Source organism: Nerophis lumbriciformis, linkage group LG10 (genome assembly GCF_033978685.3).
Source record: "Nerophis lumbriciformis linkage group LG10, RoL_Nlum_v2.1, whole genome shotgun sequence".
NCBI classification, from domain to species: domain Eukaryota; kingdom Metazoa; phylum Chordata; class Actinopteri; order Syngnathiformes; family Syngnathidae; genus Nerophis; species Nerophis lumbriciformis.
The window spans coordinates 54,293,151-54,320,221 of record NC_084557.2 but is presented as its reverse complement, the minus strand read 5'-3'; the positions used below and the strand labels follow the sequence as shown (position 1 = coordinate 54,320,221).

Sequence of the window (27,071 nt, the reverse complement as noted above, 5' to 3'; positions counted from 1 at the left end):
ATTGATCACGAGCAAAAGAAGTGGACTTTAATCCACAGCTCGTCCAGCTGGGAGCGGCCCAAACATCAGCAACACAACGAAGGGAGAGATTTAAAGTGTGTAACGTATCACTCCTACTATCACCCTTCCTTTATCTCTAAATAAATAATCATTCTCAGCCAGCCTGGCTTATATCTTCTTCATGGACAATGATACAGAAAGTTAACTGGGATATACAGTACTTTAGAGTAGTCAGTGTACAGCTTGATTTATTATCAACACAGGCATTATTGTCTGTCATGATCCCACATGACATGTCATTCTTTTCCTGTGTTTCCACCATGGACACATACGTTTTAAACTTCCTCACCTGTCCCCATTAGGAAGACTTCAGAAACCCACGGTCAGTAACTACAGTTGGTTGCTACATCTGTAAGTGCAAGTTAAAACTCTCCTATGCAAAAGGTGAAAGCCATTTATCAACAACACCCAGAAACGCTTCGCTGGGCCTGAGCTCGTCTAAGATGGACTGATACAAAGTGGAAAAGTCTTCTGTGGTCTGACGAGTCCACATTTCAAATTGTTTTTGGAAACTGTGGACCAAAGAGGAAAAGAACCATCCGGATTGTTCTAGGGTGAAAGTGTAAAAGGCAGCATGTGTGATGGTATGGGGGTGTATTACCGTATTTTCCGCACCATAAGGCGCCCTGGGTTATAAGCCGCGCCTTCAATGAACGGCATATTTCAAAACTTTGTCCACCTATAAGCCGCCCCGTGTTATAAGCCGCATCTAACTGCGCTAAAGGGAATGTCAAAAAAACAGTCAGATAGGTCAGTCAAACTTTAATAATATATTAAAAACCAGCGTGATGTGGGCGCGCATGGAGTCGTATATCAACATGGACGGAGCTGCGTGAAAAAAGCCACCCGGCCTCTTCGCGTAAACTTACCTTAACCACTCGCTCATCTTTTCTTCATCCATCCATCCCTTCGAGTTAGCTTTTATGATGACGCCGGCTGGAAAGGTCTCTTTTGGCAAGGTCTTCCTTTTGAATATCACCATGGGTGGAAGTTTCTGGCCATTAGCATGGCAAGCTAGAACCACAGTGAAGGATGACTTCTCATTCCCTGTGGTGCGAATATTCACCATACGTGCTCCCGTTGTATCCACAGTGCGGTTCACAGGAATATCAAAAGTCAGTGGAACCTCGTCCATGTTGATAATGTTCTCTGGCCGGATCTTTTTTTCAGCTATCTTGTTTTTACAATATGCACGGAAAGTAGCCAGCTTTTCTTGAAAGTCTTTAGGCAGTTGCTGTGAAATAGTAGTCCGTGTGCGGATGGAGAGATTGCGTCTTTTCATGAACCGGAAACCTGTCGCTTAGTAGGAGCCATTTTGTGGTCTTTACAGATGTAAACACACAAAGGAAATGAAACGTAATATTTGCGCGCTTCTTCTTCTTCTACGGGGGCGGGTGGTTGCTTACAGTAGAAGAAGAAGCGCTTCCTCTTCTATAAGGGCGGGTGCTTACCTTGGCGGTTGCTTGCGTAGAAGAAGAAGCGCTTCCTCTTCTACGGGGAAAAAAGATGGCGGCTGTTTACCGTAGTTGCAAGACCGAAACTTTATGAAAATGAATCTTAATATTAATCCATATATAAAGCGCATCGGGTTATAAGCCGCACTGTCAGCTTTTGAGTAAATTTGTGGTTTTTAGGTGCGGCTAATAGTGCAGAAAATACGGTAGTGCCCAAGACATGGGTAACTTACACATCTGTAAAGGCACCATTAATGCTGAAAGGTACATACAGCTTTTGGAGCAACATATGTTGCTATCCAAGCAACGTTATCATGGACGCCCCTGCTTATTTCAGCAAGACAATGCCAAGCTACGTGTTACAACAGCGTGGCTTCATAGTAAAAGAGTGCGGGTACTAGACTGGCCTGTCTGTAGTCCAGACCTGTCTCCCATTGAAAATATGAAGGCTAAAATATGAGAAGGGAGACTGTTGAACAACTTAAGCTGTACATCAAGCAAGAATGGGAAAGAATTCCACTTCAAAAATGTGTCTCCTCCGTTCCCAAACCTTTACTGAGTGTTGTTAAAAGGAAAGGCCATGTAACACACTGGTAAAAATGCCTTTTTTGCAATGTGTTGCTGCCATTCAATTCTAACTTCATGATTATTTGCAAAATATAACAAAGTTTCTCAGTGTGAACATGAAATATCTTGTCTTTGCAGTCTATTCAATTGAATATATATATATGAATCATGGTATTCTCTTTTTATTTACCATTTACACAACGTGACAATTTCACTGCTTTTGGCTTTTGGAGACGAAGCTTCCAGGGAGCAATGAAGCGAGGGAACATGATCATGTCCAAATTATGCACAGACTTGTGATCTTGTCGCTGTTATAAATAATTAGTCTGCGTTTGCGTTTATAATAATAACAATATGACTAATACTTGGTTAATATTCAAGTCACACAATGTAAATGGTTATTTGGTTATTTATTGTATTTTATGGGGCTATAATGTAGCTCCCATTGTACTTATTATGTTTTAAATCCACCACGTCTTTAATAAAGATTGTGAACGATGAGCAGAATTCCCCAAAAAGTGCAGTTCCTCTTTCATGCAGTCAACATGTGTGTGTATTTGTCAACATGTGTGTGTATTTGTCAACATGTGTGTGTATTTATCAACATGTGTGTATATTTGTCAACATGTGTGTGTATTTGTCAACATGTGTGTGTATTTTTGTCAAATTGTTGTACAAGTTGTGCATCTTCCTCTTCCTCCTCTTCCTCCATGTGTCTTATCTCCCAATTAGAGCCAGTGGAAAAAACCCTAACACATCCTCATTAGGGAAGGAGAGCAAAGGAGGCGGGCGGGAGGCCATTTGCTTTTTATGTTTGCTATTGTTTGTGTGCACTTATTCTTTGTGTGCATTTATTGTTTGTGTGCATTTATTGTTTGTGTGCACTTATTGTTTGTGTAGTCCAGGCAGGGAAAAAAGACACTTTGATGTTCATGTTTTATGTCCCATGTCAACGCATTGTCTCTTAGTCCCCTGGACTAATTAAGACCTCAGAGGGACTTGTTGACTCCACAAAGACTCGTGTGTGTGTGTGTGTGTGTGTGTGTGTGTGTGTGTGTGTGTGTGTGTGTGTGTGTGTGTGTGTGCGTGCGTGTGTGTGTGTGTGTGTGTGTGTGTGTGTGTGTGTGTGCGTGCATGTGTGTGTGCCTGCTTTGACTGGGACATGGCTGGAGAGCAACATGGATTAGCCCCCCCCCAACATACAAAAGCATCAGCTCAGACCCAAGAATGGAGTCATTCATGTACTGTTCAAGTGGAGAGTAACAGCACTGAGCGGTCTTGCATCACAAATCATATATATATATATATATATATATATATATATATATATATATATATATATATATATATATATATATATATATATTAGAGATGCGCGGATAGGCAATTATTTCATCCGCAACCGCATCAGAAAGTCGTCAACCATCCGCCATCCACCCGATGTAACATTTGATCAGAACCGCACCCGCCCGTTGTTATATACGTTGTTATATACGTTGTTATATACGTTGTTATATATCTAATATAGACGATGCAAGGCATTAGTGAGGTTATAAAGCTTTTGCCTGTTAAAGTAAGGAGACTGATCCAATGCAGCACAGACATTCGCGTGCCACGCTGTCACGACCCAGACGCACACCAGTGCGCAATCATATGGGAGCCGCGCTGAGCGCACCTCCAAGCGCGTCTCGCTGCCGGCGACGGCCGGGTATGGGCCGGACGCTCCAGCGCCATCCATTTTCAGGGCTAGTTGATTCGGCAGGTGGGTTGTTACACACTCCATAGCGGGTTCCGACTTCCATGGCCACCGTCCTGCTGTCTATATCAACCAGGGTGAGCCCCACCCCTTTCGTGAGCGCACTGCGCACGGAGTGACCCCTGTTACGCGCCCCCGGCAACAGGGGTGGCAGGCAGGTAAGCTGCGCGGGCGGAGCGCGCGGAGTGACCCCTGTTACGAGCCCCCGGCCACGGGGGTGGCGGGCAGGTAAGCTGCTTACCTGCTGCGCGTGACACCGGCCGCGGCGAAGGCGGACGAGGCGGGGTGTCGGTGCGGTGGGCGCGGTGGTGACCCTGGACGTGCGTCGGGCCCTTCTCGCGGATCGCCTCAGCTACGGCTCCCGGTGGGGCCCTCTCGGGGGAAGGGGCCTCGGTCCCGGACCCCGGCGAGGCGTCCCTTCTCCGCTCCGTAAAAGTGTCCATCTCTTTTTTTTTCTTCTTCTGTTGTGGCATATGCTGCAGGTGCCTGCTCGTTTTTTCGTATGTGGGTAACAACATTTAACTATGTATATATATTTACCAATTGGTTTAACTGCCACCCGCCTGAATCTATTTAAAATCTAATTTTTTTTTATTTCAACCGCCCGATCCGCGGATAATCCGCGGACTCTGCGGTTGTGTCCGCAAACCGCGCATCTCTAATATATATACATATATATTTATGTATATACGTATGTATATATATAAATATATATATTTATGTATATACGTATGTATATATATATATGTATATATACATATATATATATATATATATATATATATATATATATATATATATATATATATATATATATATATGTATGTATATATATATATATATTTATGCATATACGTATGTATATATATATGTATATATATATATATATATGTATATATATATGTATATATATATATATATATATATATATATATACATACATAAATAAATATATATTTATACATATATGTATATATATATATAAATATACATAAATATATATATATATGTGTGTGTATATATACATATATGTATATATATATATGTATAGATATACATTGTATATATATATATATATATATATATATATATATATATATATATATATATATATATATATATATATATATATATATATATATATATATAGTACAGGACATGTACTCTACCAGGGCCACCAGGAGAGCACACAACATCATAAAGGACAGTACACAGTCTCTTCAGCCTCCTACCATCAGGCAGACGATACAGGAGCCTGAAATCCAGGACTACGAGACTGACAAACAGTTTCTATCCACAGGCCATCAGGTTTGTGAATGCTAACTTGTGACTGCTAGCTCCCCCCGTTTTACTTGTATCTTTTTGAACAAAAGACAGCTACCATGACCACCCCCGAACTGTGAACCATCACTGTAGACACTTTTCACCTTTGATCACTGCTGTGACCAAATGTCACCTTCATATGTATACTGTTGACTGTCAATCAGAATGTGCAATAATGTTATGTTACTTACTGTGCCTTCTATATACATTTTTACCCGAGACCCCGAAGGGAATAAGCGGTAGAAAATGGATGGATGGATGGATTTTTAGCTAAGTACCGTGTGTGTGACTTGTTGAAGGGTGGACTAGCACAGTAAGATTTACATTGTACGGCAAACTGTCTGTTTAACTCTGCATTCTGTTTAACTCTGCATATGACAATAAACAATCTTCAATCTTGAACATATATATATATATATATATCAAGGTTCAAGGTTCAACTTTATTGTCCCCGCGGGGAAATTTGTCTTGGGCACAGTGCATCATTGCTTTCTTAACATACCCAAAAACAACAGAACAAAAACACAACCACAACCATACAACTAACATTTAAACATCAGAACATGGAGCTTGATAGACATAGGTGGCATCTTTGATGTAGGCATAAAATCTACAGTATGGAGATAAAGATAAAGTACCAATGTGCATTGCACTAGAGCTCATGGATAAAGTGCTGTGTGCTAAAGTGCTTAGTTCTAAAGTGCTATGTGCTAAAGTGCTTAGTTCTAAAGTGCTATGTGCTAAAAAAGTGCTAACCTATGTATTAAAATTCTATTGCACATTGTTGGTCAGCTTAATGGAGGCTGGGACAAATGATAATTTAAGGCGGTTAGATTTGCATAGTGGGACCCGGAGTCTTCTCCCTGATGGCAGGGTTCCATATTCAGGAAAGAGTGGGTGTTGTGAGTTGGAAATAATTTTCTTAGCTTTTTTCCTAACTGCCTGCTCATAGATGCTCTGTATAGGCTCATATTCTTTCCTCCCTACGATTTTCATTGCCGTTTTATGCATGCCGGCCAGTTTGCTTTTTAGCTTAACGGTTAGGTTGCCAAACCATGAGGTGATCCCGTATCTAATGATACTCTCTACAATGGCACGGTAGAAAATCATCATGATGTGGCTGCTTACGCCGTACAATCTTAATCTTCGCAAAAAATATAGCCTCTGTTGCAGTCTATTGCACAGTCATATATATGTTGAATTAAAAAAAAAAAGTAACATTTCTATGACTGAGACTCTTCTGGGTTGCTGGGACTAAACTTGAGGGGAGTCCTAACGGTTAAAAAAAAATCGATATCTTATATTGGTTTTGAAAAGGAAAAATAAATATCCAAACGGCCCCTGCATGCTTTGATATATTTTAGTGTGCGTCCCTCAGTGGGAACACTTTGGCCAGCCCTATGGTACGTGCTGCAAACTACTTTCCACGCAGGATGGGATTCTGCACCAACAGCACCGCCGTGTCTGCTCTGATCGCTCCTGCTCGGCGGCCAGCTGTGCCGTCGTCTGTCCTCTAATCGCCGGGACCAGTGCGAGTCGCACACACTCCGCAAACGTTCAAGTCCCGGCTTCTATTTTGCACTTCAGGCACAAATCATGCAAACATGCAGCTGTCAGCCACTCTGGGCTTAGAAGGACATGCGCCTCCCAGAGAAAACAAACACCAGTACACTCACCACTGTGTGTGTGTGTGTGTGTGTGTGTGTGTGTGTGTGTGTGTGTGTGTGTGTGTGTGTGTGTGTGTGTGTGTGTGTGTGTGTGTGTGTGTGTGTGTGTGTGTGTGTGTGTGTGTGTGTGTGTGTGTGTGTTGTTTGCATCTAGCGGTTTCTGCTCCACCATTTAGCTCCATACCACTGGCTTTTTTCCCCCTCCTTTGTGTTGACACAGATGTGCTGCTATGAGACCAGGGGACAAGCTTTCAGGGAGCCAAACTGGGCCTGGTCTTCCTCCAGTCCACTTTGCACCAGGCTGCAAGGCCTTCTGGGAGAGAAGCCATATTTAACATTTAAATGTGCCTGTCAAAAATATTGCACGGACACTTGAGATGTGGCCTGACCCGGACTTTGTCTTTTTGCATGTGAAGTAATAAGTGTCATTCCCACCACAATCACTCTACAATCTGTACAAAAGCACTGCGCTATCCTCTCTGATCACCATGCTGCTTAGTTAGTGACGGTCTATTTCATCGTGGAAGATTCTTTCACATATTCATGTCTTGGATGACAAACGGTGCGTCGAAGGGAAAAAAAGGTGAGAGCAGAGGGGAAGTGCTCCACACAGCCAGACTCTGAAAGAAAACAAAACAAAACTGCTGAAACCCAGCAAAACACTCAGAGGAAAATGTGCAGCAGATGGCATCCACAAAGTACGTGCGTAATAGAGCTCGGCATGGAAAGGATCGTCAACGAAGGTAGCAAAAAGATAAGTGGTAAATGTGTTATACTTGTATAGCGCTTTTCTACCTTCAAGGTACTCAAAGCGCTTTGATTCTATTTCCACATTTACCCATTCAGAATCAGAATCAGAATCAGAATCAGCTTTATTGTCATTACGCAAGGTAACGAGATTGAGGCCATTCCATACAGTGCGATGTGTGCATGCTAGAAAAACAATGTGCAAATATATAAAAATATAAAAAATGTAGAAGTGCAATGAATATGGTGTGAAATGAATATATACATGAAAAAAACAAAAACAAAAACAGGGTGGTTGGTGGAATGGGTTATTGCACCGAAGAGAAGGCAGTTATGAGGGACAATGGGGCAGTCCGTTCAGGATGGTTATGGCCCTGGGGAAGAAGCTGTTCTTTAGCCTGTTTGTTTTGGTTTTAATGCACCTGTAGCGCTTCCCAGAGGGCAGCAGGTGGAACAGGTCAGAGCCAGGGTGGGTGCTGTCCTTGATGATGGCACTGGCTCTGTTGAGGCAGCGGGAGGTGTAGATGTCCGTCAGAGAGGGGAGAGGGCGGCCGATGATCTTCTGAGCCGTCTTGACCACTCTTTGCAGCCTCTCCCTGTCTGCTGCAGTGCAGCTGCCGTACCATACCGTAATACAGTAGGTCAGCAGGCTCTCGATGGACGAGCGGTAGAAGGTCAGCAGCAGGTCAGGCTTCAGGTTGTACTTCCCGAGGACTCTAAGGAAGTGTAGCCGCTGCTGAGCCTTCTTGATGATTGATGTGGTGTTGACTGTCCAGGAGAAGTCATTAGAGATGTGGACTCCAAGGTACCTGAAGGTGTGGACCCTCTCTACACGCTCGCCGTTGATGTAGAGGGGGGCAGGGTCGGTGCTGCTCCTCCTGAAGTCGACGATGATCTCTCTGGTCTTGCTGGTGTTGAGAGCGAGGTTGTTCTCCGAAGACCAGGCCGTCAGCTTCACACACACATTCACACACTGATGGCGGGAGCTGCCATGCAAGGCGCTAACCAGCACCCATCAGGAGCAAGGGGTGAAGTGTCTTGCTCAAGGGCACAACGGACGTGACTAGGTTGGTAGAAGATGGGGATTGAACCAGGAACCCTCAGGTTGCTGACAAGGCCACTCTCCCAACCGAGCCACGGTTGCCCCTAGATCAGCTTAAAAAGTCGTGATTGCCAAGAGCAAACGTGCGTGGAAATGCTCCGGGACAGAAGTGAAGCAGCAAAACTCCAAGAAAACCTTCTAGATACTAGGGTGGTCCCCGGACCAATATTTTGGTACCGGTACCAAAAAGTATTTCGATACTTTTCTAAATAAAGGGGACCACAAAAAATGTCATTATTGGCTTTATTTTAACAAAAAAATCTTACAGTAAATTAAATATATGTTTATCATTGCAATTTAGGCCTTAAATAAAATGTTGAACATATTAGACAACTTGTCTTTTAGTAGTAAGTGAACAAACAAATGTGGCCCTAATGTGGCCCTAATGTGGCTCTAATGTGGCCTCAACGTAGCCCCAACATGGCCCCAACGTGGCCCAGATGTGGCCCCAACTTGGTCCCAACGTGGCCCAGATGTGGCCCCAACGGGGCCCCAATAGGGTCCCAATGTGCTCCCAATGTGGCCCAGATGTGGCCCCAACGTGGCTCCAACGTGGTCCAAGGTGGCCCCAAGGTGTCCCCAGGGTGGCCCCAATGTGGTCCCAATGTGGTCCCAACGTGGCCCAGATGTGGCCCCAACGTGGTCCCAACGTGGTTGCAACGTGACCCAGATGTAGCCCCAACGTGGTCCCAACGTGGCCCCAACGTGGCCCAGATGTGGCCCCAACGTGGTCCCAACGTGGTCCCAACGTGGTTGCAACGTGACCCAGATGTAGCCCCAATGTGGTCCCAACGTGGTCCCAACGTGGACCCAACGTGGCCCAGATGTGGCCCCAACGTGGTCCCAACGTGGTCCCAACGTGGCCCCAACTTGTTCCCAATGTGGTCCCAACGTGGCCCAGATGTGGCCCCAACGTGGCCCAGATGTGGCCCCAATGTAACCCCAACGTGGTCCCAACGTGGTCCAGATTTGGTCCCAACGTGACCCCATCGTGGCCCCAATGTGGCCCCAAGGTGGCCCCAAGGTGGCCCCAACATTTCCCCTATGTGGCCCCAACATGGTCCCAACGTGGCCCCAACATGGTCCCAACGTGGACCCAACATGGGGCCCAGATGTGGCCCCAATGTGGCCCCAACGTGGTCCCAATGTGGCCCCAAACTGGGTCCCAACAGTGGGACATGCTCACATAAACTGGACTGAAACCTGCACCTGCATATTTTGTTTTTTTATGCATCAACTTGTTACCACACACACACACACACACACACACACACACACACACACACACACAGACCAATATCATTTGTTCCCGTTGTATCAGTGGCACCGGAAGAGCTGCCAAAATAAAAGCCCAGGACAGGAACTAAAACACTAAACACCGGAGAACACTAACAAAACACAACATAAGGCAATTCAAAGATACCATCTTCATCCTTGATGATGGTTGCCGGTTCCTAGCGGCTTTTCACACTGTCTAATTTCACTTCACTTTTTTTTTTCTTTGACGCACTGCCATCATATTTATGTCCCTGTGTTTTGTATTCTTGTCCTTTTTGAGTTGCACTTCCTGTTTGCCTCAACTTGCCGCCACTCCTGTGGTCCGAGCGCCGTCTCCGTCACCTGTCCCTGGTTGCCAATCAGGACACACCCCTTCCTGGTTGCCAATCAGGATGCATCACAGTATATGCCAGCTCTGTCCTCTGGCTCATTTCTGTTTTTTGTTTTGTTTTTTGTTTTGTGCTGCATATCCCAGCAGGCACAAGACAAGAACACAGCGTTGAGAACTGCTTGACTTCGGTCCTGACGTTGAACAAGTCAAACACGACGTTGAGACAACATGCTTTTTGACGACGTTTATTCAATGGCAGCTTGTGACGTTGATTTGACCGCTGAAATTTGGTCAATTCCCAACCAACAACGTGGATCCAACATTTGATATCAACATTGTCTCAATTTACAAATACAAATATTTGTCAAGGATGTTTAAAAGGACATGTATGTATAATCAATGTTGTTTTAATGTCTTGTGCCTGCTGGGATCTTAACAGTTGCTAGTTTGGCCTTTTGTTGTGCATTTCCCTGCTGCACTACTTTTTTTGTTATTAAATCTATTTTACCCGCACTTTGCCTGCCGCCTCTGCGTCCAAGGGTCCAGGTATATTCCATTGTAGGGATGTCCAATAATGGCTTTTTGACGATATCCGATATTCCGATATTGTCCAACTATTTAATTACAGATGCCGATATCAACCGATATCAACCGATACCGATATATACAGTGGTGGAATTAACACATTATTACCGTATTTTCCGCACCATAAGCCGCCCTGGGTTATAAGCCGCGCCTTCAATGAACGGCATATTTCAAAACTTTGTCCACCTATAAGCCGCCCCGTGTTATAAGCCGCATCTAACTGCGCTAAAGGAATGTCAAAAAAACAGTCAGATAGGTCAGTCAAACTTTAATAATATATTAAAACCAGCGTGATGTGGGCGCGCATGGAGTCGTATATCAACATGGACGGAGCTGCGTGAAAAAAGCCACCCGGCCTCTTCGCGTAAACTTAAACTTACCTTAACCACTCGCTCATCTTTTCTTCATCCATCCATCCTTTCAAGTTAGCTTTTATGATGACGCCGGCTGGAAAGGTCTCTTTTGGCAAGGTCTTCCTTTTGAATATCACCATGGGTGGAAGTTTCTGGCCATTAGCATGGCAAGCTAGAACCACAGTGAAGGATGACTTCTCACTCCCTGTGGTGCGAATATTCACCGTACGTGCTCCCGTTGTATCCACAGTGCGGTTCACAGGAATATCAAAAGTCAGTGGAACCTCGTCCATGTTGATAATGTTCTCTGGCCGGATCTTTTTTTCAGCTATCTTGTTTTTACAATATGCACGGAAAGTAACCAGCTTTTCTTGAAAGTCTTTAGGCAGTTGCTGTGAAATAGTAGTCCGTGTGCGGATGGAGAGATTGCGTCTTTTCATGAACCGGAAACCTGTCGCTTAGTAGGAGCCATTTTGTGGTCTTTACAGATGTAAACACACAAAGGAAATGAAACGTACGGTAATATCCGCGCGCTTTTTCTTCTTCTACGCGGGCGGGTGGTTGCTTACAGTAGAAGAAGAAGCGCTTCCTGTTCTATGGGGGCGGGTGCTTACCTTGGCGGTTGCTTGCATAGAAGAAGAAGCACTTCCTCTTCTACGGGGAAAAAAGATGGCGGCTGTTTACCGTAGTTGCGAGACCGAAACTTTATGAAAATGAATCTTAATATTAATCCATATATAAAGCGCACCGGGTTATAAGCCGCACTGTCAGCTTTTGAGTAAATTTGTGGTTTTTAGGTGCGGCTAATAGTGCGGAAAATACGGTATGCCTAATTTGGACAACCAGGTATGGTGAAGATAAGGTACTTTTAAAAATAATAATAAAATAAAATAAGATAAATAAATGAAAAAATGAAAAACATTTTCTTGAATAAAAAAAGAAAGTAAAACAATATAAAAACAGTTACATAGAAACTAGTAATGAATGAAAATGAGTCAAATGAAGTGTTAAAGGTTAGTACTATTAGTGGACCAGCAGGTGTGCTTACGGACTGTATCCCTTGCAGACTGTATTGATATATATTGATATATAATGTAGGAACCACAATATTAATTAAAGCTGCAAGCAGCATTGGTCGGGCCCGCGTATTTGGCAGGTGCTAGTCCTAAGTGTCCCAATACTTTTGTCTACTTTTAGTCTGAAATGTCCCAAGACTTTTGTCTAGTGTACCTACCTTGTCTGCATTGTGTGGGCACGTTGGTGCTTCCTGCTTTTAAGCAGCCATCTTAAAAAAACAGCAGCGCAGCGGGTTTTTGAAGGGTCATAAAATCAAAACCGGAGCAGGTATTAAAACTCTGTTCTGTTATTTTATACACAAGGGTTTAATCTCTCTCCTGTGTTAGTTTGAAGCCGAAACGACAAACGCGCTCAGAGGAGATAGTTTTTGAAGGAAGGTGACCGGTTTTTACAAAAAATGTGTTTTGAAGGGGGAATAGCAAACTTCCTGTTGATTTTTGCTGGGGGTTGTCAATTTATGAAATGTAGGTCTAAGTGAGACCTACATAGAGGTTTTTGTTTCATGTCTCTCCGACCTTCCCGGTGGGAGTTACAGGCAGTTTTGTCATTTTTTTCTTCCGAGGAGCAGTTTTTTCTCCGTTTTATTCAAAAATTGCTCTAGAGCGCAATTTTTAATTTTGGGGTTAGGTTTTTTTATTAGATCGCAATTTTTGCCAGTCCTGATGTGTGCGTTCAGTTCGGTGAGTTTTGAAGCATGTTAAGGGGGTCAAATTACAACTCAAAGAGGCAAAAGTGACTGTTTTTAGTACTTTTTTGTCTTGAAGGGGGAATTGCCAACTTCCTGTTGATTTTTCCCCGAGGATGTACAATTATGAAAGGTAGGTGTAAGTCAGACCTACATAGAGGTTTTTGTTTCATGTCTCTCCGACCTTCCTAGTGGGAGTTACAGGCAGTCTAGTTTTTTTTTCCTAGGGGGCGCTAGAGCGCAATTTTAAGTTTTGTGGTTCGGTTTAAAAAAAAAAAGGCAATTTCCGCAGGTCCTGATGTGTGGGTAAAATATGGTGAGTTTTGAAGCATGTTAAGTAGGTCAAATTACAGTTTAATGTGGCGGCGGAAGAATAAAGAATAAAACCTTACAAATTCAATAGGTCCTTATGTCCCATTGCATAAGGACTCCCTTTGGGAGTCCTTATGCAATGGGCCATGCGGGCCCTAATAACAGAAAGAAACAACCCTTTTGTGTGAATGAGTGTGAATGGGGGAGGGAGGTTTTTTGGGTTGGTGCACTAATTGTAAGTGTATCTTGTGTTTTTTATGTTGATTTAATAAAAAAATAAAAATAAAAATAAAAAAAATTTAAAAAAACGATACTGATAATAAAAAAAACTGATACTGATAATTTCCGATATTATATTTTAACGCATTTATCGGCCGATATTATCGGACATCTCTATTCCATTGTCTAACACAGAAGTCCTTCCTGAATGTAGGTCAAAGTTGACTTATTTACAGAGCACAATTTTAAAAAACAGCCACTTCTGCTGCAGAGTTGTCTACAAATTAAAACCAGAAAGGTAAAAAAAAAAGAATGAATTACAATAAAAAGAGACAATGCTATAAATACAGAGTGAAATGAACCAACCAAAAAAAAAGTACTGTGCATATTTTTCCACCATGGGGCTTATAACTTGTTCCCTTTTTTCTTTTTGCGCAGTTTGGATCATTTATGGAAATGCATTCATGACCACAAAACACTTGGAGCGCCTATAAAGTCATACTTGCCAACCTTGAGACCTCCGATTTCGGGAGGTGGGGGGTGGGGGTGGGGGCGTGGTCGGGGGTGGGGCGGGGGGCGTGGTTGGGGGCGTGGTTAAGATATATATATATAAGAAATACTTGACTTTCAGTGAATTCTAGCTATATATATATATATATATTTTACTACATATATATATAAAATAAATACTTGAATTTCAGTGTTCATTTATTTACACATATACACACACATAACACTCATCTACTCATTGTTGAGTTAAGGGTTGAATTGTCCATCCTTGTTCTATTCTCTGTCACTATTTCAGAACACACACATTATACAAATATACATTATAAAATCAATAAGAAAACGGGAGCTCTAATTTGGGAGTCTGAATTAGGATCAGAAGTTCCTATATAAACATTGCGCACTCACGTCGCCTTTTTGTATTGATTACTGCAGCTGTGCACTGGATTCATTCACAAATACAAACTACAACTCACAAACACTTTAGAGTTAGGCTCCACCATCAGAATGTGTACTTAAACTTATAAAGATCACATGGATATTATTCAGTGAGTTGATTCACCAAAACTAACCTGTTATACAGGAGGAAAAAGCACACAGGACGTTTCAATTGTTCACAGACTGGTCGCGCTCATCAGAATGACAAGACACTTCCGGTCTGCAGGTGATAGCGTTCAATTGGGAAGAAACGCCCTACTGCCCCCTACTGACCAATGTGAATACTGATAAATGTGTAATGACAGCTCCAAAAACGAATTCAAACCACAAAATAAAATAAATAAATCAACACAAAAATGTGACACATTATGGGTGGGTCACATATGCATGTACAGTAGATGGCAGTATTGTCCTGTTTAAAAGTGTCACAACGTTGCTGTTTACGGCAGACAAACTGCTTTACTGTAGACGAAGACTTGACTGCTGCTGTTGTGTGTTGTTGCCGCGCTGGGAGGACGTTAATGAAACTGCCTAACAATAAACCCACATAAGAAACCAAGAACTCACCCTCCATCATTCTACAGTTATAACGTGATTGGGCAGGCAGGCTGTTTATATTGTGGGAAAGCGGACGTGTGAACAGGCTGTCAACACGTCACTCAGGTCCGCATGGAGCTGGAGGGGGCGTGGCCTCCGGCTCCGCCTGAATTTGTCCCGGGAGGTTTTCGGGAGAGGCGCTGAATTTCGGGAGTCTCCCGGAAAATCCGGGAGGGTTGGCAAGTATGTATAAAGTCCTACTTTTACAAGCTTTTTTTCACCACGTCGCCACCTGGTGGCGCCCTGCTGCATTGACATGAAGCACTACACACACTACTTGTGTGTTGACTGAAAGTGTCCATGTGTTTTGTCCCAGGTTGTCTCACGCCCAGAGGTCAGCGGTGAAAGTTCTTCGCAGAATGCAGTACTTTGTGGCCCGCAAGAAGTTCCAGGTAAGGCGAAGGAAACGAACAGAATGGATGATGGAGAAAGTTTGGATTGTCTTTAGTGTTGGATATCAGAAGTGTCTGCAGAAGACAGCATGAGTTGGACTTTGGGAGACTTCCCTCAAGGTCGTCTTATGTTCAGGTCGTTGCATTGCAGCAAAGACAAGAACAGAAATTAATTTTATTTGCTAGTGACGAGGACGTATATGCTGCATTTCAGCAAATTGGACGTAGCTCAGCATCACTGGAATGTAACGTGAGGTTTGCTGATGAGTGTGGAGTGCATACTGTACATCTGCGGGGTGTTTCCTGTGCATTTGTGGGGGCCCAACACGTGTTGGCCCTCACTCCAACACATTATACAGCATCTGGTCTGCCAGAGAATAAGAAGACAGAGCAGCAGGAGGGAATTGACAGACTTTGCCGCTATATTTAGCAAGTAATCAGAGCCTTCTAGATACTAGGGTGGTCCCCGTACCAATATTTTGGTACCGGTACCAAAATGTATTTCGATACTTTTCTAAATAAAAGGGACCACAAAAAATGTCATTATTGGTTTTATTTTAACAAAAAAATCTTACAGTAAATTAAATATATGTTTATCATTGCAATTTAGTCCTTAAATAAAATGTTGAACATATTAGACAACTTGTCTTTTAGTAGTAAGTAAACAAACAAATGTGGCCCTAATGTGGCCCTAATGTGGCCCTAATGTGGCTCTAATGTGGCCCTAATGTGGCCCTAATGTGGCTCTAATGTGGCCCTAATGTGGCTCTAATGTGGCCCCAACGTAGCCCCAACATGGCCCCAACGTGGTCCCAACGTGGCCCAGATGTGGCCCCAACTTGGTCCCAATGTGGCCCAGATGTGGCCCCAACGTGGTCCCAACGTGGCCCAGATGTGGCCCCAATGGGGCCCCAATAGGGTCCCAATGTGGTCCCAATGTGGCCCAGATGTGGCCCCAACGTGGTCTCAACGTGGCCCAGATGTGGCCCCAACATGGCCCCAACATGGTCCAAGGTGGCCCCAAGTTGGCCCCAATGTGGTCCCAATGTGGCCCCAACGTGGCCCAGATGTGGCCCCAACGTGGTCCCAACATGGCCCAGATGTGGCCCCAACGTGGCCCCAACGTGGCCCCAACATGGTCCAAGGTGGCCCCAAGGTGGCCCCATGGTGGCCCCAATGTGGTCCCAATGTGGTCCCAACGTGGCCCCAACGTGGCCCAGATGTGGCCCCAACGTGGTCCCAACATGGTTGCAACATGACCCAGATGTAGCCCCATCGTGGCCCCAACGTGGCCCCAACGTGGTCCCAACGTGGTCCTAACGTGGCCCAGATGTGGCCCCAACATGGTCCCAACGTGGTTGCAATGTGACCCAGATGTAGCCCCAACGTGATCCCAACGTTACCCAACGTGGTCCCAACGTGGTCCCAATGTGGCCCAGATGTGGCCCCAACGTGGTCCCAATGTGGTCACAACGTGGCCCAGATTTGGCCCCAACGTGGCCCAGATGTGGCCCCAATGTGACCCCACGTGGTCCCATTGTGGCCCAGATTTGGTCCCAACGTGACCCCAACGTGGTCCCAACGTGGCCCCAAGGTGGCCCCAAGGCGGCCCCAACGTGGCCCAAGGTGGCCCCAAGGTGGCCCCAACGTTGCCCCTATGTGGCCCCAAACTGGGTCCCAACAGTGGGACACGCTCACATAAACTGGACTGAAACCTGCACCTGCATATTGTGTTTTTCAACCTGTTACCACACACACACGCACACACACACACACACACACACACAGACCAATATCATTTGTTGCTGTTGTATCAGTGTCACCTGTGCAGTTGTGTAGCAGTGTTGTGTTGTGTTGTCACGTCCATTGAAGTGCTTTCAGCTGCAGCCTGAAGAGTTCAGCGGGTTCTTTCTGACGCCGCTTGTATCCACGCCACACCAAACTAAGCTGTGAAAGGACCTTAATGCGATTGCTTTCTACATTACCATGCACTTGTCACTTCACACACACACACACACACACACACACACACACTCACACACACACACACACACACACACACACACACAATGAACTCTTTGCACCCTTGGGGGTTGGGGGATGTTTTTTAGGGACCGGGGAACATCGCAGGGTTAACAATGGCCTTTGTGTGTTTGTAAAATAATATTGCTGAAATACACTTGTGTGTGTGTGTGTGTGTGTGTGTGTGTGTGTGTGTGTGTGTGTGTGTGTGTGTGTGTGTGTGTGTGTGTGTGTGTGTGTGTGTTTGTGTGTATGATCCTCAGCAAGCACGTAAGCCCTACGACGTTCGGGACGTGATTGAGCAATACTCCCAAGGTCATCTCAACATGATGGTGCGCATCAAGGAGCTGCAGAGAAGGTGTGCTCTCTTCTATCAACCTCTCTTTTTTCACTTTATTCTCTCTTTTACGCTTGTTTTTTTTGTCTTTTTTTATTGTGGGCACCACTTTTTTCTTTTTTTCTTTTTCTAACAAGCTCCCACCCTCTAATTAAACAAAGTGGCTTGTTTACCGAAAAAGAAAGAACTCTTCAAAACAAAGTTTTAGTTTTTTTCCCCACCACTAAATGCAGCAATATGACTCAATTTGGACTTTCAAGTTGATGATGACTCTTCATGAGTCATCATGATATATACAGTGGAAATATAGTATATATCATTGTGTATGTATCATATTAGTGTATATATAGTTGTGTATGTATAATATTAGTGTATATATAGTATATATCGTGTATGTATAATATTACAGTGTATATATAGTTGTGTACGTGTAATATTACAGTGTATATATAGTTGTGTATGTGTAATATTACAGTGTATATATAGTTGTGTATGTGTAATATTACAGTGTATATATCATTGTGAATGTATAATATTACAGTGTATATATAGTATATATCATTGTGTATGTATAATATTACAGTGTATATATAATATATATCATTGTGAATGTGTAATATTACAGTGAGTACATCCCCTCACATTTGAGCAAACATTTCGTTATGTTGTCAATATTCTAGAAGTTTAGAGTAGTCAGTGTAGAGCTTACACAGCGGTGGAGATTTACTATCCGCACACTGCCAATGTGGGGGGCCACATTGGGGCCACATTGGGGCCCCCCACATTGGAAAAAAAATGTGATTTATAAAAAATGTGATGGAGTCCACTTTGGCCTCCAGTTGAGGAGAACGGTGACATATTTTGGTGCTCACTCGTGTTGCAAGCTATTAATGGCTGTGTGTTGATGGTAAATCTATACAAGCTGTACGTTGACTACTCTAAAGTGTATACAAGTGTCCTTTATATACGAAATAGGAAAAATATCTGCTGAATTTCCCTTCACACCATTATTTTCATGTGTGTTTTATATCTGATAGTAAATGCCATGTGTGCTAGCTAGAAATAGAACATCTTGACTTCAGCTCACTCACTAACTTATTTTTGCCTTTTTCCCCACTCCTCTTCCTCCTCCTCCTCCTTCTCCTCCTCCTCCTCCTCCTCCTCCTCCTCCTCCTCCTCCTAGGCTGGACGGCACACTGGGCAAACCGGGCATGTTCCTGCCAGGTAAGCAGCAGAGTCAGAGAGTCAAAGAGTCAAAGAGTCAGAGAGTCAGAGAGTCAGAGAGTGAAAGAGTCAAAGAGTCAGAGAGTCAGAGAGTCAGAGAGTCAAATAGTCAGAGAGTCAAAGAGTCAAAGAGTTAGAGTCAGAGAGTCAGAGAGTGAAAGAGTCAGAGAGTGAAAGAGTCAAGGAGTCAGAGAGTCAGAGAGTCAGAGAGTGAAAGAGTCAAAGAGACAGAGAGTCAGAGAGTCAGAGAGTCAGAGAGTCAAATAGTCAGAGAGTCAAAGAGTCAAAGAGTCAGAGTCAGAGAGTCAGAGAGTGAAAGAGTCACAGAGTGAAAGAGTCAAGGAGTCAGAGAGTCAGAGAATCAGAGAGTGAAAGAGTCAGAGAGTCAGAAAGTCAAAGTGTCAGAGAGTCAGAGAGTCAAATATTCAAAGAGTCAAAGAGTCAGAGAGTCAGAGAGAGAAAGAGTCAGAGAGTCAAAGAGTGAAAGAGTCAGAGTCAGAGAGTCAGAGAGTGAAAGAGTCAGAGAGTGAAAGAGTCAAGGAGTCAGAGAGTCAGAGAGTCAAAGAGTGAAAGAGTCAGAGAGTCAGAAAGTCAAAGTGTCAGAGAGTCAGAGAGTCAAAGAGTCAGAGAGTCAGAGAGTGAAAGAGTCAGAAGAGTCAAAGAGTCAGAGTCAGAGAGTCAGAGACTGAAAGAGTCAGAGAGTGAAAGAGTCAAGGAGTCAGAGAGTGAAAGAGTCAGAGAGTGAAAGAGTCAAAGAGTCAGACAGTCAGAGAGTCAGAGTGAAAGAGTCAGAGAGTCAGAGAGTCAAAGAGTCAAAGAGTCAAAGAGTCAGAGAGTCAGAGAGCCAGAGAGTCAAAGAGTCAGAGAGTCAGAGAGTCAAAGACTCAAAGAGTCAAAGAGTCAGAGAGTCAGCCATCATGTCAACAAACACAAACTGTGCCAGACTAAATATCTTTCACCTCTTTTGCTTTTTGTGTATATGTACATATATACATACGTATATTACATACATATATACATATATTACATACATATATGTGTACATATATACATACTAGAGATGCGCGGTTTGCGGACACAACCGCGGATTCGGCGGATTATCCGCGGATCGGGCGGATGAAATTTAAATAAATAAGATTTTATCCGCGCCGCGGGTGGGTCGGGCGGATTAATGAGATTTTTTTTTTTTTTTTTTTTTTTTTTTTGCGGGTGGCAGTTAAACCAATTCGGAAATATATATACATAGTTAAATGTTGTTAGCCACATACGAAAAACGAGCAGCACTCTTTGAAACAGGCAATTATTTATCAGCAGGCACCTGCAGCAGGCACCTGCAGCACGCCACATCAGAAGAAGAAAAAAAAATGGCAACACCGGCAGTAAACGTGGTGCGCGACAAACTAAAAAAGGGAATACTAAAAACCAGGGGAAAAAAAGGCCAGAAAAGTTCAGCGTGGACTCGTTTTTATGAGGTTGTAAATCAGGATGACAGCAATGCTGGCTACGTGAGTTGCAAGAGCTGCGACGCTGTGTACGTCTACGACAGTCATAAAACCGGGACATCGAACATGGTGCATCATATTTCTTGAACTATCCATCCATCCATCCATCCATCTTCTTCCGCTTATCCGAGGTCGGGTCGCGGGGGCAGCAGCCTAAGCAGGGAAGCCCAGACTTCCCTCTCCACAGCCACTTTGTCCAGCTCTTCCCGGGGGATCCTGAGGCGTTCCCAGGCCAGCCGGGAGACATAGTCTTCCCAACGTGTCCTGGGTCTTCCCCGTGGCCTCCTACCGGTCGGACGTGCCCTAAACACCTCCCGAGGGAGGCGATCGGGTGGCATCCTGAACAGATGCCCGAACCACCTCATCTGGCTCCTCTCCATGTGGAGGAGCAGCGGTTTACTTTGAGCTCCCCGCGGATGACAGAGCTTCTCACCCTATCTCTAAGGGAGAGCCCCGCCACCCGGCGGAGGAAACTCATTTCGGCCGCTTGTACCCATGATCTTGTCCTTTCGGTCATAACCCAAAGCTCTTGGAAAAAAATAACTAAAAATAACTAAAAACTTGTTGAAAAATAAACAAGTGATTCAATTATAAATAAAGATTTCTACACATAGAAGTAATCATCAACTTAAAGTGCCCTCTTTGGGGATTGTAATAGAGATCCATCTGGATTCATAAACTTAATTCTAAACATTTCTTCACAAAAAAAGAAATCTTTAACATCAATATTTATGGAACATGTCCACAAAAAATCTAGCTGTCAACACTGAATAATGCATTGTTGCATTGTAATGAATGGAATAGCCTACTTGATTTGATGTTCAGTTTATGAACTTACATTCATATTTTGTTGAAGTATTATTCAATAAATATATTTATAAAGGATTTTTGAATTGTTGCTATTTTTAGAATATTTTTAAAATATCTCACGTACCCCTTGGCATACCTTCAAGTACCCCCAGGGGTACGTGTACCCCCATTTGAGAACCACTGACCTAGGCTATACCAAATAAGCCCATGTCTGACCTACAGGGGCGCCGAAAAGGGGGGGGTAAAGGAGACGGATTCTAGGGGCCCATGATGGAGGGGGGCCCAGAGAGGCCCTTAATGATGATGAAATTATAATACAGAAAAAATAATGACACTGTGTTGGGGGCCCTGTAAAGATTATTTTCATGGGGCCCAAAAGCCCTAGCGGCGCCCCTGCTAACCTATATTGAGTTCGGTCAGCTAAATAATTTTGATGGTTACGTGTTGTTTGGGCGCACTACAATGCAAAGGAATTAAGGCAATTGCGTTGTTTATTGTGGTTTTTTTTCTATTGGAGATATACTACTATGTGTGAATAATTATTTGGCCTCGCTTTCAAGTGAAGCGCATCTCCGATTGGCGACAATGTAAGGATATTTAGCCTGCTTTGTTTGTCGCGACCGTCTATATTTTCATTATAATTCAAGATTGATGATAAAGTGCAGTCTGATGGGTTTGATTTCCCCCCTTCAGCTATTTGCCTTGGCCAATAAGTTGCAGGTAATTTATTATTATTATTTATTTAATTTATTTGTGTTTAAATAGAGATGACATACATATGTTATTGTATAATTTAAATTTGCGCGCGTGATTGACGTGATTGGTGCAAGAGAACAAAGGACTTCTTTCATTTAAGGTTTGTGATAAACCATCAAACTCATTCGTTAAAAGGACTCTATAGTAATATAAAGCGAATTTTTCTGGACATTATCATGCAAGAAAAGTTTATTTTTGGGACCGCGATCACCGCGTAATGATTTTTAAAGGTTGCATTACAAACATTTAACTGTCCCATGTGATCAGCCAGTGCGATTGGAAGTCCATGCTCAATTATTGCCTCCGTAAATAAAACTTCGGCATTTATCACATCCAAAGAATCTGTTTGGGCGACGAAAAACGTTGAAAGTTTTCCACTTGTATCGCTAGCAACGGCATTAGACTTGTGTTTTTTTGTCCCAAAGTGGTCTTTTACATCGCTAATTCCTCCGTGTCCGATCGAAAAATCTTGTCTGCACAAGGTGCAATTCGCGTAGTTTTCACCCTTTTTTTTTTAATTAATGAAAAACCGTATTTTTTATCACTGCACCCGTAACCCGGAATAGGTTGATGAAAACCGTACGAATTACGGGAAAACCGGAGTAGTTGGCAGGTGCCTCACTAATGCCTTGCATCGTCTATATTAGATATAACGGGCGGGTGCGGGCGGATGGCGGGCGGATGCAGTTCTATTCAAACGTTACATCGGGTGGATGGCGGATGGATTGACGACTTTCTGATGCGGTTGCGGATGAAATATTTGCCTATCCGCGCATCTCTAATACATACGTATAATACATACATATATACATACGTATAATACATACATATATACATATATTACATACATATATGTGTACATATATACATACGTATAATACATACATATATACATACGTATAATACATACATATATACATATATTACATACATATATGTGTACATATATACATACGTCAATTACATACATATATACATATATTACATACATATATGTGTACATATATACATACGTATAATACATACATATATACATATATTACATACATATATGTGTACATATATACATATATTTCATACATATATGTGCACATATATACTGTACATATAGGTGTACATATATACTGTACATAAATGTGTACATATATTTCATACATACCTGTATATGTGTACATATATACATACATATATTACATACATATATACATATATTACATACATATATGTGTACATATATACATATATTTCATACATTTATGTGCACATATATACTGTACATAAATGTGTACATATATTTCATACATATATACATATATTACATACATACTGTATATGTGTACATATATACTGTACATATATGTGTAGATATATTACATGTATATATTTAGCATTGAGTAGATGTTATGTTGGTAGGTGTGAGGGGCCCCAAGCAGACTTTATTACATTCACGAGCTGACAATAAGTGAGAAGTAGTAAAAATAAAAAAAGGGGCCCCTTCTACAGCCAATATGACCGACCATAGGGGGCCCCTTTTCTCTCTTTTTATATTTCTGGGAGCAGGGGCCCCCTCAAATATTTGCCTCCCTTGATTGTGTGCCCTTTCTGGCCTTATGGCAAATGTTGGAACAGCTTCAGTGTGGAAATGACATTTGCAGAGAGCTCGCTGAGAGAAGACACAAACACATTTTCAATGGAAAAACAAGAAGAAGAAAAATGAGATGAAGTTAGTTCAGCTGTTGCATGCGTGATTCACTCACTTACTTACTGCAGCCCTCATTTCACTTACACTCATTCATTCACGTTGGCTTCTAGGAGTCCTTGTTTTGCACTGGCATACAAAAAAAAGGGGAATCACAGACAAATATTCCACTTCATGAAAACAAGACTAAATATTTATTTCCTTTCCTGCTTCTCACTTTCCTTTTGGCTTTCATCTCAAGTCTGCCTGTGCTAGTAAACACTTTTATTTCCTCTGGATGCACTTCATTACAATTTAAATCATTTATTAAACATATTAAAAACATTTTTTTATACATAATTTAAATAATTACAATATTACAATTTATACTATTATAATATTTATAATACATCTCAATTGTGCTTATTTAAAACATAAATAAATAATAAATAATAAATAAATAAATAAATGACTTGGCTTCCTTTTATCTGCATTTTCTCTATGCACATTTATTTCATGACATTAAATGTGAAAAAATGAAGAAAAATAACATGCAATATAAAACTGTTTTTAATAACTGCCACTCATTTATAAGTTTAGTATTTTTTTTTTTTTATGCATTTCACCCATCTAAATAAACTTTTTATTTTATTTTCCTGCATAGAAAATAAACGTATAGAAATAAAAACATTACATATAAACATACTTTTATATATTATTACTTTGAACTGTTTTATATTTAGATTTTTTTTTTACCTGTAAAGCGTCTTTGAGTACACTGAATAGCGCTATACCAAATAAAATTTATTATTATTATTATTATTTTATAAATCAACTTAAAAATGAGTAAACTTTTTAAATAATTTCAATTATTAGCCGTACTTCCACCCGTATTAAAGGAGATACATCGTGGTCACCATGGCAACAGCATGCGAGCCAACATGACAGCACAGTGTTTCTGTAAGGGTCATTTTAAGGTCGATGAAGGGCATTCGTATGGCCCCATTTGTGGCGGTTTACCTGACACATGAAACGTGACGAATCGGGGAGGTGCATTACCCCCACTTCAGCCGCCAGATGGCAGTAGAGTGTTTTGAGTATCTTCATATGTGTTTTGTGATGGAGTGGCACTTTCCGTCATTTTCTGCAGATGGCATTGCAAAATAAGCCACGCCCCCACCTTCCTCTCACGCCATGTGACTCCTTGCCCAATATGTCAGCTTTCAAACAACGTGTGTCGTCAACAGAGGTCAGGAAGAATACAATGTGAGCTTTTTGTTGTGTCTTCATAGCAGTCTTGCTAATTTTACACTGCTCTAGGGTTAGCGTCACATTTTCTTTTCTTTTTTTGCCTTCATTAAAAGGGACAAGCGGAAGAAATTGGATGGGTGGATGGTTGCCTTCTGTTGTGGCCTCACACGCGCGCACAAAAAAAGCAAAATAAAGCGTAAAACATAATACAAGGAGTGTCCTGGCTGGTCCATCCAAATGATTAATTATAATTCATGTATTATTATTATTATTATTATTTTAGTGTTGTATTCACACTACATGTTAGTATTGCAGCTCGACGCAAAGTCAAAATAGGTATTAAAAAATTCCCGTTCTATGGTTATCATCACGTTCTTCCTCTTTGCTATTATTGGCAACCTTGTGTTGTGTTGTTGGCGTCACTCACTAAATATGTGGAATAAATCATGTTGGCGTCACTCACTAAATATGTAGAATAAATCATGTTGACGTCGCTCATTAAATATGTGGAATAAATCATGTTGATGTCACTCACTAAATATGTGGAATATATCATGTTGATGTCACTCACTAAATATGTGGAATAAAACATGTTGGCGTCACTCGCTAAATATGTGGAATAAATCATGTTGGCGTCACTCACTAAATATGTGGAATAAATCATGTTGGCGTCACTCACTAAATATGTGGAATAAATCATGTTGACGTCACTCACTAAATATGTGGAATAAATCATGTTGGCGTCACTCACTAAATATGTGGAATAAATCATGTTGGCGTCACTCATTAAATATGTGGAATAAATCATGTTGACGTCACTAAATATGTGGAATAAATCATGTTGACGTCACTCACTAAATATGTGGAATAAATCATGTTGGCGTCACTCATAAATATGTGGAATAAATCATGTTGGCGTCACTCACTAAATATGTGGAATAAATCATGTTGGCGTCACTCACTAAATATGTGAAATAAATAATGTTGACGTCACTCACTAAATATGTGGAATAAATCATGTTGGCGTCACTCACTAAATATGTGGAATAAATCATGTTGGCGTGACTCACTAAATATGTGGAATAAATCATGTTGCGTCACTCACTAAATATGTGGAATAAATCATGTTGCGTCACTCACTAAATATGTGGAATAAATCATGTTGGCGTCACTCACTAAATATGTAGAATAAATCATGTTGACGTCACTCACTAAATATGTGGAATAAATCATGTTGGCGTCACTCACTAAATATGTGGAATATATCATGTTGACGTCACTTACGAAATTTGTGGAATAAATCATGTTGGCGTCACTCATTAAATATGTGGAATAAATCATGTTGGCGTCCTCACTAGATATGTGGAATAATTCATGTTGGCGTCACTCACTAAATATGTGGAATAATTCATGTTGGCGTCACTCACTAAATATGTGGAATAAATTATGTTGGCGTCACTCACTAAATATGTGGAATAAATCATGTTGGCGTCACTCACTAAATATGTGGAATAAATCATGTTGGCGTCACTCACTAAATATGTGGAATAAATTATGTTGACGTCACTCACTAAATATGTGGAATAAATCATGTTGGCGTCACCCACTAAAGATGTGGAATAAATCATGTTGGCGTCACTCACTAAATATGTGGAATAAATCATGTTGACGTCACTCACTAAATATGTGGAATAAATCATGTTGACGTCACTCACTAAATATGTGGAATAAATCATGTTGGCGTCACTCACTAAATATGTGGAATAAATCATGTTGGCGTCACTCACTAAATATGTGGAATAAATCATGTTGGCGTCACTCACTAAATATGTGGAATAAATCATGTTGACATCACTTACTAATTATGTGGAATTAATCATGTTGGCGTCACTCACTAAATACGTGGAATAAATCATGTTGACGTCACTCACTAAATATGTGGAATAAATCATGTTGACGTCACTCACTAAATATGTGGAATAAATCATGTTGGCGTCACTCACTAAATATGTGGAATAAATCATGTTGGCGTCACTCACTA

At 41.9% G+C, this 27,071-nt stretch overlaps 1 protein-coding gene across 1 annotated transcript in view; it reads left to right on the top strand.

Moving 5' to 3' along the window:
• kcnq1.2 (potassium voltage-gated channel, KQT-like subfamily, member 1.2) overlaps positions 1-27,071 on the top strand; it is a 413,878-nt gene that overhangs the window by 239,713 nt on the left and 147,094 nt on the right. The window contains exons 16-18 of the mRNA XM_061969396.2: positions 15,375-15,450; positions 17,736-17,830; positions 18,993-19,033. Coding sequence (XP_061825380.2) covers positions 15,375-15,450; positions 17,736-17,830; positions 18,993-19,033 — 212 coding nt within the window. The remainder of the gene's footprint in view (positions 1-15,374; positions 15,451-17,735; positions 17,831-18,992; positions 19,034-27,071) is intronic.